This window comes from Hemiscyllium ocellatum, chromosome 5 (assembly GCF_020745735.1).
Source record: "Hemiscyllium ocellatum isolate sHemOce1 chromosome 5, sHemOce1.pat.X.cur, whole genome shotgun sequence".
NCBI classification, from domain to species: Eukaryota; Metazoa; Chordata; class Chondrichthyes; order Orectolobiformes; family Hemiscylliidae; genus Hemiscyllium; species Hemiscyllium ocellatum.
Window position 1 is genome coordinate 56,455,969 of NC_083405.1, and position 13,574 is coordinate 56,469,542.

Sequence of the window (13,574 nt, forward strand, 5' to 3'; positions counted from 1 at the left end):
AGAATCCTTTTTGGTGAAATGCTGTGATATATGCTCAGAAACGTGCAGGATTTTAGATCTGCAACTCATTTCATGACAATATTTAATTTATTTTATAGTTGTGTATACTGCTAGATATTGGATCTTATTACAACTTCTATTCCGATGTTTCCTAGCTTCCCATTTCATCTTCCACCTGACATAACACTTTGAAGAATGGCCGCATCTGACTCGAAACATCAACTCTCTTTCTGTTTCCACCGATGTTGTCAGACTTGCTGAGAGTCTCCAGCATTTTCTACTTTTTGTTTCAGATTTCCAGCATCAGTATTTTGCTTTTATTTCAGGTAGCTCTGATTTCTCTTGTCAAAAACTATTCTGTTTTGTAAGAACTGGGTGAAGTAGACATCTCATCTGTTATTCCTTTATGGTTGTTTGACCGGACTTCCTACACAATGCAAGTGTGAAATTTCAGGAGGGTGATGAGACAATGAGTTGCACAATAGGCAGAGGCATTTGAAGGAGATACTATTATTGAGCATAACAGAAAACACAGATAGATGCCATCATCTTGGTTATCCCTCAGTTCGAGAGTGATACAAGTTCAGAATCTTGAGTATCTACCTTGGTCTCCATGTGACCGAACAGTTGATTCTCAACCCACGGAACTTTGGACACATGAGGGAGGATTTCCAATAACCACTGGATTTGGAGTCAGGAATTTGCTTTACTTTCTTTCCCTGTCTGCTGCCACTCTATCTCAAAATTATGATGTTGGGTTTAAAATGTTCACCTTGATGGACAAGTTGACGGATGAGAGAATAGGACCTGGTGGGGAGACATCATTTTCAGCCATCTGGAGTGAGTGTCTACACCATTGAAGTTGATTTTGCAAGTGCTTTGCCTGAATGCTTGTGCTGGCTTCCATGAAGGATAAAGGAATGTCTGGTGTAGGAGCAGAATATCCCTCAACCTATTCGATTGGATCATGTCCAACCTAATTATGATCTCAACTATACTATTCTGCTTTGAGGAACACCGTTGCAAGGATGATAATGTCGTTCGTTCGACTGTGCTGCCATTGAATCTGGAGGATATGATTGAAGCGTTGTTGTTGGAATTTCTCTAGCATTCTTTAGTGTCCTACTGATAGGCCTATGAAAACAAGGAGACATAAAGCGGAATACTTAAAGTATCAAGATACCATTTAGAATGATGGTTGGACAGAAGCTAAACCTGAGTTTTGGGAGGATGAGGGAATGCACTGAATTACCAGCACTTGAATGATTCTCTCATAGCTACTTATCCTCAAAACACTACAACCTCTGATGTTACTGACTGGGTGCCAAGAATGGTTGCACAAGCACAGTCTGCCTGCACTGTGGCCACAGGTGCATTTATGACTGTGGAAAAATATACAATGATCTTTCCTCATCTTGGACAGTCCCAAATTTCTTTAGCTCTAATTTGTGGTATTCGATACTTCATTCCTAGTAAGCAATTTGTTTGATAGGTCTATTGACCCTTCTCTCTTCAAATTCGAAAGCTTGGAATCGTTAGTGAAGAGTAGTTTTTTTCAGTTAAGACTTCTGAAATGATTTTAATTAGGTAAGAGTTTGCAATTTGTTTTGTTTCTTTAAGAAAATCAATTTAAAATGATTAATTATTTTGGTCATTGTAGAATTCATTACCGTCTTCTTTGGCTAACCTGAATTTTCGATGACTGTGTCTACATGGTGAATTAACTGAGCTTGAATGGAGATTCACTATTTGGCATGAGGTTGTTACATTAATGCTCAGTTTTTGTTGTGATAATCTCTGATGCTATAGGATGGATGCTTGTTGCAGAGTGTAAGGTCACTGAATGTATGGATTGCTGCCTGTACAGTTCTGGTGTTATTAGGTGTAACCATGATCAAAATAGGGAATATTACTTGAATTGAGGCTTGACCTACATACTGGGCACTATTGTTCAATGCACTGTTTATTTTGCTGACTTTTGTCCCAAAAAGGCCCTGTAAGCTATCAGAATAATTTGCTGCTCTAACACTGCCATAACTTTCTGGTTGCAATCAAGGCTCTAGAAATGTTTGAATTGTCATCACAAATCTGTATTTCACAACAAAGCTGGACTTTGATTGTAATCTGCAAGACTTCCTTTGGATATAATGCAGAGAATTTGTCCCAAGGCAATATATTTTCCTTCTCTGATGTAAAGAGTTGAAACACAAGTGATTGTTCATTGACCTGTACAGTAATGAGTTTGGTGCTTTTAAATTCAAGCCCGTGACTTAATAAATTATTTTGATACCGTGATGAAATTGCAGCATATATGGGCTTTTGAAATTATATGGAATTGTCTGTTTGGAGTTAACAATTACTTTTTTTAAAAAAACTACAATACCTATAATTGCAAGTGAGAGGAAGTCACTTGGAGGGCACTCCCCTAAGGTACTGGGGAGACCTTTCCAGACTCCCACTTTCGTTTTCAATTTGAACTGGGAGTCCCTGGAGCAAGAAGTTTCTATTAAGCTCCGAATGTTTTGCTGTGGTAATTCAGGAGCATTCCTAAGAAAAGGAGTTTAAAGTAATGGCACTATCTTAGAATATGAAGTTCTTATTAATCTTAACCAGATGTTGTACCATCTGTGGAAAAGTTCCGTGCAGTTTAAAATAAAACAGCAGAAGGAAAGGAATTGAATCTCCATCAGGGATAATATAAGCATTTATAACAACTGAGAGTTTTCTACTATTTCATTAGATGAGTCAAAATTTGAATTACTTTGTGTTAAAAGCAGTTTCTCTCTCTTGGAAATGAACTGGACTGGATCTTGCTAGCTGTACAGCACTCTATCTCATGAGAATGGCAATAATGTTTGTAAGCTATATCAGGATGTACCGATACTGGTGAGATAATTCTGCCACTTAATAAATGGTTGGTGCATTTGTTCAGAGAATTCTGTGTACTGTTCCAGCCACCACACTTCAAGAAAGGATACAGAAGCAAGCAAATGGGGTGATTGTGGGATTGGAGGGATCAGATTCTGTGGAATAAATTGAGCATGTGCAACATTGAAAAAGAGATACTTCAGCATTTGCATGATTGCTGTTTTTAAGATTATCTACTCCTCAGTGAATGTAGGTCATGTAGCTGTTACACCTTTTCAACAACAGTATGATATGGCCAGCACTCAATGGAAGGTATGTTTGCAACAATGGTTACTTATGTTTAATTAAGTAGTGGATCTACAGAACAGACTTCCTATTACATTATCAGCATTAATTTATTCAAATATACATTAGATTAATTTCAGAAAATAATATTTTCAGGTGTAGTATGCGATTAATTTGAAACATGACATGCAGGAGAAGGAATGCAATAGATGGTGTAGAGGAGATGTACCAGGATGCTGCCAGGCTAGATAGTCTGAGATACGAGGGAAGATTGTGTAGCCTGAGGTTGTCTTCCTTTGAGCAGTGAAGATTAAGAGGGGACCTAATTGCGCCCCTGATAAACTTATCAGGTCTTCAGATAGGATTCATAAGGCATTTGTTTCATTAGTAGAAGTGTCAATAACCAGGGGACTTAGTGTCATAGAGGTGTTCAGCTTGGAAACAGACCCTTCGTTCCAACCCGTCCATGCCGACTGTATATCCCAACCCACTCTAATCCCACCTGCCAGTACCTGGCCCATATCCCTCCAAACCATTCCTATTCATGTACCCATCCAAATGCCTCTTAAATGTTGCAATTGTATCAGCCTCCACCACTTCCTCTGGCAGCTCGTTCCATACACGTACCACCTTCTGGGTGAAAAAGTTGCCCCTTAGGTCTCTTTTATATCTTTCTCCCCTCACCCTAAACCTATGCCCTCTAGTTGTGGACTCCCCGACCCCAGGGAAAAGACTTTGTCTATTTATCCTATCAATGCCCCTCATAATTTTGTAAACTTCTATAAGGTCACCCCTCAGCCTCCGACGCTTCAGGGAAAGCAGCCCCAGCCTGTTCAGCCTCTCCTTGTAGCTCAAATCCTCCAATCCTGGCAACATCCTTGTAAATCTTTTCTGACCCCTTTCAAGTTTCACAACATCTTTCCGATCGGAAGGAAACCAGAACTGTATGCACTTTCCAACAGTGACCTAACCAATGTCCTGTACAGCCGCAACATGACCTCCCAACTCCTGTACTCATGCTCTGATTGATAAAGGAAAATATACCAAATGCTGCTTTAATTGAGAAATTTCTTTCACTTGGAGGGTGGTGGGAGTCTGAAGTTTATTGCCCGAGAGGTTATGTCGGTCAGAAACTATTGCTATGTTTAAGCAGAAATTTGATTTTCACTTGTGTTCCCACATTCTCCAGGACCAAAAGCTGGAAAATGGAGTTAGAGTACGTCATCAGATTTTTTTGGATCTCTGTCAGGGATAGTATAACACTGGAAGGAAGCAAAATATAAGCATTTAGAATAATGAAACTGTTTGAGGTAAATGAAAATTTGAATTACTTCAAACTCAGTGTTAATAACAGTTTCGCTCTCTTGAAAATGAGCTGGGCATCCTGCTCATCCTGGCATGGACACGATGGATTGAATGGCCTCCTATAATATTGTTAATGTCCGAGTCTATGATGCTTGGGAAGAACAGGTAACTTTTGATCAATGGGTCCCAAAATTATCTACCTAACAACAAGGGATTTTTTCAACTTGTCTGTTGTAGTTGAATTAATACATAATCCCATGGTAACTCAATTGACGTAGTAAGATGCAACCTCCAGAACTGTAGAACGTGCGATACTTCTTGGATTTTTTGGTACTATTCCTGTGTTTGTAAACTCTACGAGCAGTAATCAACTGATGTGACTGCATTTGCCAGCTTAGAATCATTAAAGATGTATTAATGATCAAAGTTACATCTTCTGTAACATTTATGTTTATTTTTGCTACACATAAATGTGAAGGCATTGGATAAGTTTTGACAAATATAATTTAAAATAAATAGTCTGTTGGATTTTTGTTCTCATCGAGGTTCCGATCTTCTCAACAGGAATGGTTTGTGTACTCTGTGTCAGCCTCACATATTTTCAGGCCAGGCATGCCATGTGAGTGGCAGAGTAAAACTCCATTTGCTCTGTGCTAAGTTTTTAAAGTTAACTTTGCTAGAAACACTTCGGCTTTTCAAAACACAACCTCTGATTGTGATTGCTGAATTTGAGGCAGTTTTGTGATCGGTGTCTGTTAGCAGTTGGGTTGATACTACCCAAGACCATTTTACACAGGATTCTTACCATGTAGGGTCAGAGGAAATTTTAATGTTAGTCAGAATATGGTTCACTGCCAGATTCCTCAGTTTAACCAACTGTGCAAATACCGTAAATACATTCCTCCTAATGTTGTAATATTTTACTGTGACAGCAATTTGTTTGCATCATCTTTACCTGAGCATTAACCAACAACTAATCAACAAAGTAGGGTCCTCCCTGTTGTGTTCTAAATTTTGTTTTTATTTAATTCTAACCTGACACTTGATAATTGTTCTATGTAATCTCTCAAATTCAATTGGATTGTATTACATTAATTCAATGTTTTTGATTTTAAAATATTTCAACCTTTCTATAAATTGTAAATGAGTTCTAAGATACCTGTTCTTTAAAAATACCTCCTCAGAATTGATGAGTGGGCAATGCACCATAGTCCCAGAGGCTGCCCCCTCAGAGAGACACTGGTGGTGAGTTTAACCTGAGGGTCACAATGCCTCAGGGAGGGGAGAGGTTGAGAAGGAGTGTCCATCGTGGCAACCTCAGCTGGGACAGGAATTGAACCCATGAAATTGCCATCACTTTGCATCGTAATCAGCCATCCACCCGACTGAGATAACTGATCTCCATAACACTTGTCAAACTGGACTTGCACGTTAAGTTCATGTGGTATCTTCATTGATGACCTCCGAAGTTGAAATTATGTTTCGTTTATTTCTATTTCTACGTAATAGCAATAACATGGCAGTATTGGAATGCAGCCCTGCAATGCTAATTTTAAAAACCTTGGATGGTCATATGAAATGGCTATCACGGTGGAAATGGTAATGTGCAAGAAGTCACATACGGATTTACTTCTTACTGGGCTGAAGTTCCCTGACTGGATGGGTGACTGGATATCAGCCAGAACAATGGGTCAGTGGCATGCACAGGTGAGTAGCAGGACTTCCGCCTCAAAGTTTTGGGTGACAGCCAATGAAGAAGCTGCCTGTTGAGTTGAGGCATGTTGCCCAGTCAGAGGGCTAGCCACCTGGGAGCCTCAGCAGCACTACCAGGAACAATAGCTGCTGCTGAGGCAGGCAGGTGAACCCCACCCCATATTTTCAATATGTCACATTTATTTTAGTTGAGATCCTTTAATGATGAAGATTTAATACTGAATACAGATCAATATATAGAGTTCCTCTACATTTGTTCAGTAATGAGGTTTGATATTTGATCAGCACAACCTGCTGTTAATGACTACAAAACAATTTGTGATTTTATCATTTGACTTTTTGTTTTTCACTTTCAGTGTATTCCATTTTTTCAAGAGTCCATTCGGATCGGAATGTTTATCCATCTTCTGGTGTCCTTTTTGTCCATGTTTTGGAGAGAGAATATTTTAAAGGGGAGTTTCCTCCCTACTCAATGAAACTTGGTAAGTGCCATCTGTTGATCCAACTCAAGCTGTGCTTTTAAATTTAATTTAAAAAATATAAAATTATGCACTTACTTAGTTTACACCCCATTATTCAGAACAAATTCTATAGGGAAGGCTTTTGTAAACCATCTCCAAGATTTCACAACTATAAGTATGTAAGTTAGCTCGCTGAGTTGGAAGATTGGTTATCAGACGTTTCATCACCACAATAGGTAACATCATCAGTGAGTGTCTCCATTGAAGTGCTGGTGATACGTCCCACCTCGCAATTTATAAGGCTTGGTTTAAGGTGGGTGATGCCCTTTCTGCTTCTTTTCAAGTGAATGTAGTTAGGATCAAAATTGATGTCTTTATTGATGGAGTTCTGGTTAGAATACCATATCGCTAAGAATTCTTGTGTCTTTGTTTAGCCTGTCCTAGGATGTGTGTGTAGTTCAATCCTCCTTTGTCTGTATATATAGAAACTAGTGATAGTGGGTCATGTCTTTTGGTGACTAGTTGGTGTTCGTGTATCCTGGTGGCAAGTTTCCTGCTTGTTTGTTCAATGTAGTGCTTTTTACAGTTCTTGCATGGTGTCTTGTAGATGACGTTAGTTTTGCTGGTAGTAGCTAATAGATCCTTTAGGTTCATTAGTCACTGTTTATGTGTTGGTAGATTTGTGGGCTGCCATGATGCCAAGGGGTCTGAGTAGTTTGGAAGTCATTTCTGATTTTGATGTAAAGTAATGTGGGTATAGTTTTTGGTTGCATTGTGTCTGCTTATTTGGGTTTGTTTCTGAAGAATTGGCAGATTGTGTTTATTGGGTACTTGTTTTTCTTGAAAATGTTGTGTAGATATTTTTTCTTTGCTTTTTGTAGTTCTTGGGTGCTGCAGTGTGATGTAACTCGTTAAGGTAATGTCTTGATGCAGCTCTGTTTGTGGCTGTTGGGAAGATTGCTTCTGAAGCAAACTATTTGGTCTGTGTTTGTTTTTCTGTAGACGCTGGTTTGAAGCTCTCTGTTAACTGTACGTTCAACTGTCACGTCTAGGAATGGGATTCAGTTGTCGTTTTCCTCCTCTTTTCTGAATTTTATGCCGGTCAGGATATTGCTGATCGTGTTGTTTGTTTCCTCTAATTTCATCTGCTTTGTGATGACAAAGTGACAAAGGTGTCATCCACGTAGTGGACCCGAGGTTCTGGTTGGATAGATGGGAGGGCAGTTTGTTCAAGTCTCTGCATCACTGCTTCCACTGTGAGACCTGATATTGGTGATCCCATGGGTGTTCTGTTGACTTGTTTGTAGGTTTTGTGATTGAATGTGAAGTGATGGTGAGGCACAGGTCCACTAGCTTGAGGATGTTGGCTTTGTTGATGAAATTAGTGCTGTCTGACCCATAGTTTCCCTACCTGGTATGCGAACATAGAGACTAACCAAGGAACTCCACCAAAAACTAAAACACCTACTTGAAGATTCATGCCACTTCATTCACTCCACTCAAGAATTTCTGAACACTATTAAAGACACCAGTATAGAAGACGATGAAATAATGGTCTCTTTTGACGTTACAGCCCTTTTCACATCAATTAACATTGACCTCGTGAAAGAAACACTGGCATCGCTACTAGGAAAACCAGGACCATAAACACCAGACAGCACCAACTTCATCAGCAAAAACATCATCATCCTCCAGCTATTGGACCTATGCCTCACTACCCACTTCACATTCAATCACAAAACCTGTAAATGAATCAACAGAACACCCATGGGATCACCAATATCAGGGCTCATTGTGGAAGCAGTAATGCAGAGGCTTGAGCAAACTGCCCTCTCATCTATCCAACCCAAACTTTGGGTCTGCTACGTGGATGACACCTTTGTCATCACAAAACCGAACAAATTAGAGGAAACGTACAACACCATCAACAATATCCTGTTACGACAATGGATAAACCCTCTTGCTTAATTTACACCAGCGATATAGAAAAATATCCTGTGCAGTAATCTGTGAAAATTCGAGAGGCCAAGAAATTTAAAGAAAAAATTTACAACTTTATTTCTTCAAGTATAACAGAGAATAATTAACCAACAACTATTTACAACTCCTTCCCCAACCTATCTTTTATCTTCCCTCCTATAATCCTCGTCCAATAAAATAATAAGATTTACCAAAAATTCAAGTTTTCAAAACCAACCAGCTGTCAAATTCTGTTTGGATTTTCCTGTGTCATCTTTTCTTCTTGGGATTTATGCTTCACAGGTCATGGATCAATAAAAGTACCTTTTTAAGAGAGCTATTTTTTGGGCAATCTCTACATGCTGGTGGCGTGGCAGTTCTCCTCCCAACTGTTCAATTTTCCCTGATCTTATACCCCAAATATTGGATTGTGTCATTGGCTTTTACAATTGTCAATGTACTTAATTCAAACTTGATTGGAATTGGGTATTTTTCGGGGTATTATTCAAACTGATTGACCTAATTCAAATCTGTTTTTGTCTCCAGGCTACCAGTTACCCTAGCTACCCCAGTGGCTGGACCACATGTTACATTGTATCTTATTCAGAACACTTGATGCTGTCAGATAATTTGGCTAGCTTTTAACTCTCTCAAAGGTACAGTGCACCCACATCTTCAGAACAATCCTGACAGGCAAAAAATTCATAAGAGGAGGAGAATGACAACAAACTTCCATTCCAAGATGTGACAGTTGAACGTACAGTTAATGGAGAGCTTTAAACCAGTGTCTACAGAAGAACAACAAACACAGACCAATTACTTAACTTCAGAAGCAATCATGCACAAAAGGAGCTGCATCAAGACATTATTTCAGTGAGCTACATCACACTGCAGCACATAAGTACTACAAAAAGCAGAAGAAAAATATCTAATACAGCATTTTCAAGAAAAATGGGTACCCAATAAGCACAATCCACCAATTCTTCAGAAACAAACCCAAACAAGCAGACACAGCACAACCAAAAACTATAGCCACATTACCTTACATCAAAGACACATCAGAAAGACTTTCAGACTACTCAGACCCCTTGGCATCATGGTAGCCCACAAACCTACCAACACACCTACCTACCTATAAACAGTGACTAATGAACCTAAAGGATCCATTAGATACTACCAGCAAAACTAAAGTCATTTACAAAATACCATGCAAGAACTGTTTTTTAAAAAAAATCTACACTGGACAAAAAAGCAGGAAATTTGCCACCAGAATACACGAACACCAACTAGCAACCAAAAACATGGCCCACGATTACTAGTTTCTATACACACAAAGAAGGATACCACTTTGACTGGGACAACACACACATCCTAGGACAGGTGAAACAAAGATGTGCATGAAAATTCTTAGAGGCATGGCATTGGCACCAGAACTCCATCAGTAAACACATTGTTTTAGATCCTATCTACCTTCCCTTGAAAAGAAGAACTGGAAATGACATTACCCACCTGAAGAAACCAAGACTGATGAATAGAGAGTTGGGACATACCACCAGCACTTCACCAGAGACTCTCACTGATGATGTTACCTAAACAAACCTTCCAGCTCAGCGAGCTAACGTACGTACTTATCATCAACCTAAGCTACAAATTATCTCAAAAATTGATTTCACAACTGTTTTTGGCTACAGAGATATTAGGTGTATTGGTTATAAACTTCCAAAGTGCCTGAGATTCTGAAAGGATTCCAGTGGATTGGAAATTAGCAAATGAAACATCTTTACTCAAGAAAGGAGAGAGACAGAACACAGAAAATTACCTGCCATGTGGAAATTAGTAGAGCCCATTAAGCTGGATTCTTAGAAGATCATAATGTAATCGGACAGGGTCAACTTGGCTTTTGCAAGGGGTGTCGTTGTTAGAATGGGATGGAATAAGTCCTATAGAATGCAGTGATTTTGGATTAGAAGTGCAGAATCCACATGGGTGGCAGTATGATATATCAATGGTAGATGACACAGGTAATAGTTGATTGGCCCCTAACAGTAGCTATTCTGTATGAGTGAGAATAAATCAGGAGATAATGGGGGGCATGTAAAAAAGGCAGTGCATTAATCATAGGTGACATTAATCTTCACTACCATTGTAAAACCTTTATTTAAAAAGGGAAGAAGATGCAAAAAAACTGGTAACTTTTGGCCAGTTAGCTTAATGTCTATTATTGGGAAAATGTTCAAGCTGGGCTTATGTAGGTTAAAAGTTTGATGTAGTCAGTTCAGAACTCATGTCTCTTCGAGGAAAGAAATGAATAACGATTGTGTTTTTGTGTTGAGTGGGAGGGAAGACGAGAGACCTGATCTGCATTAGCATCCCAGGGGTTTCCAAGCAGCTGGTGCAGACATTTGCAGAGTTGCAGCATGTTAAACCTGGTTGTTGATTGGAATTCCGATTATTATCTGAAAACACCATTGTTAAAGTTATATTTGGTAAGAAAAAAAACTGGGCTACTTCCTGTAGTACTAATCCATCCAGGCCAAGTTCATCCAAAATGTTTGTGCTTTGTTTCTGGATGTCCGTTAGGGCAGATAGTGAAATGCTGAAGTTCTCTTGGTCTTTTTTGGGTAGGGCAGAGAAGAAATCACAAGTGATGACTAGTTGAGGACTTTGAGCATGGACAAAATAAGCTTTGACGATAATGCCCCCTTGTTGGACAACTTGTTGAAACTCATTGGTAGTTCAATTGTGAAAAATGTCCATTTTGGTGAGCATGAGTTGGCACTTCTAACAAAAAAAAGTGAAAGGAAATTGAGAGAAAATCAATGCAAGTTTTTGTTATTGTTCTGTCAAGTTAAAAGGTGGTTTTTAAATTATTCATTTCCCCATCTTTCTAATATATTGATTCTTTGGTGGATAGTCCAGAGAGTTTCTCGCAGCTCATAATACCTCATTATTCTTGACTTAACCTTGACAGTTAAGGGTGCAACATTATTTATTGGATTATTTATTTATTTGAAGATTGTGTCTATCCTCAAAATATTTTGACCCAATATGCTCAAGTACATTTTAACAGAATTTACTCGCGTCCGACAAAGTTTGTCTTCCTTCCTTCCTCCCGGCACAAAAGTGACTTGACGTTCCCTCAGACTGCCTTAGCCAAGCTGATTAAATTTGAGACAGGCTAATTCTGAAGCTTTTTCCTAGTTTGTGCAACTGAACAACATACGGCACTATCAACGGAGAATAGTTAGTGTGATTGCTATATTAGCTGACTTACTGTAACTATTCATTACACCACAACATCCAAATGCAATGTGCACTGAGTTCGCAAAGAGCATAGGATTAGAAACAGAGTTTCAGCAGCTATAAATAGATCTGTTTTTGTCCTTTTATTGGTATAGCTGATGCTCGAAATGATCCTATAACGTTTAAGACAAATCTGAAAGGATATCCAGACAGACCTGGCTGGCTGCGTTATATTCAAAGAACTCCATACAGTGACGGCGTGCTTTATGGGTCACCAACCATTGAGAACGCTGACAAAACGACAGTCATTGAGGTACCATAGCAATCTGTTTGTTAATGTATTACCATGCTAGCTTTTAAGAGATTGTGGACAAAGTACAGAATTTCTGGCTATATATGAACAATTTATCCTCACTGAGAAAATGTGTGCATTCTACCTTGTAATTCAATGCAATCTAGTAATCTAGAAACATTTAGGAACTACTTGAAAACCAACAGTTACTGAAACACTATGTTCAAGTTTAAGGTAAAGTTAAAATCACACTGAAATATTTTCTCTGACTGGGAGTTTATTCACTCCAATACCATAACTTCCTGTGTAAATGGAGTTTCCATCTCTCTTAAAACAAAACAAAGTTTGGCAGCAGAAGCAGTCCCAAGGAAATTCATGCCCCATACAAAACCATTAGAATGGAAAATAGAGATAAGATGTTCCATGTACGTAACATGTTGTTGTCTCTGTGCTGTTACATACTTTTGAAGTGATCTGATTATTTTTATGGAAGTAAACATGGCAATGTTGGACATGGGAAGATTGGAAAATTGTAATGCCAAGCTCATTTTATTGCTGCAGGTCAAGGGATAAACGTTACAAAGAACACACCCATTATTTCCGTCTGTTTAGTGAGTGCTTTGAGATCTTTTCTTCATTTCTTGTTTAAAGGGTAACGTCTGCAACACTGTAGTATACCCTCAGTGCTACACTTCAATAGAAACAGAAATTCAGAAAATATTTGTGGAACATTTGGTCATCAGCGTATTCATAATATATCCAGTGATTATGATTACGCTTCCATAGCCCCCATTGTAGAGAACGCCATTGGCTCACCTCTTACTTCAATTTGAAGTGGCCTGCCACATAATCTTGAGACTGGGACTCCTTGGTCTTAACCACTGACCAGAGGAAACACTGTTCCGGTATTCCAGACTGTCCATTCTGTCAGAATTTTATGTTTCAATGAGATCCCTTCTCACTCTTCTCAACTCTGGGGAATACAGGCCTCCTCAATCCAATCTCTCCTCAAAACTGTTGTCCCAGGAATTAATCTAGTGAGCATTCACTACACTCCTTCTATGGAAAGTATATCTTTTCTTAGGCAAGGAAACAAAACTGCACACAGTACTCCAGGTATGGTCTAACCAAGACTCTGGAGAGATGCAATAAGTTTTCCTTGCCCCAGAGTCAAACACTCTTGCAATGAACATTAACATACTATTTGCTGCCTTATCTGTCTGCTGCAACTGCAAGCTTGTTTCATTAGTGTATAAAGACACACAGCTCCGTTTGTACATCAACCTTTCCGAACATGATCACAATTTAAATAATACTGGTCCCATTCCAGTGGGAAGAACAGAATGGCAAAGGTCACATTTATTAATGTTTTACTACATTTGCCATGTATTTGACCATTCGCTCAACTTGTCGAAATTGCTGTGAAACCAATCTAATAAAATTATAAT

At 38.9% G+C, this 13,574-nt stretch overlaps 1 protein-coding gene across 2 annotated transcripts in view; it reads left to right on the forward strand.

Moving 5' to 3' along the window:
* The window catches only part of sgce (sarcoglycan, epsilon), a 70,919-nt gene that overhangs the window by 14,492 nt on the left and 42,853 nt on the right, over window positions 1-13,574 (forward strand). For both annotated transcript variants that reach the window (XM_060824771.1, XM_060824772.1), the window contains 2 exons: window positions 6,528-6,653; window positions 11,990-12,147. In XM_060824771.1, the coding sequence (XP_060680754.1) occupies window positions 6,528-6,653; window positions 11,990-12,147 (284 nt within the window). The remainder of the gene's footprint in view (window positions 1-6,527; window positions 6,654-11,989; window positions 12,148-13,574) is intronic.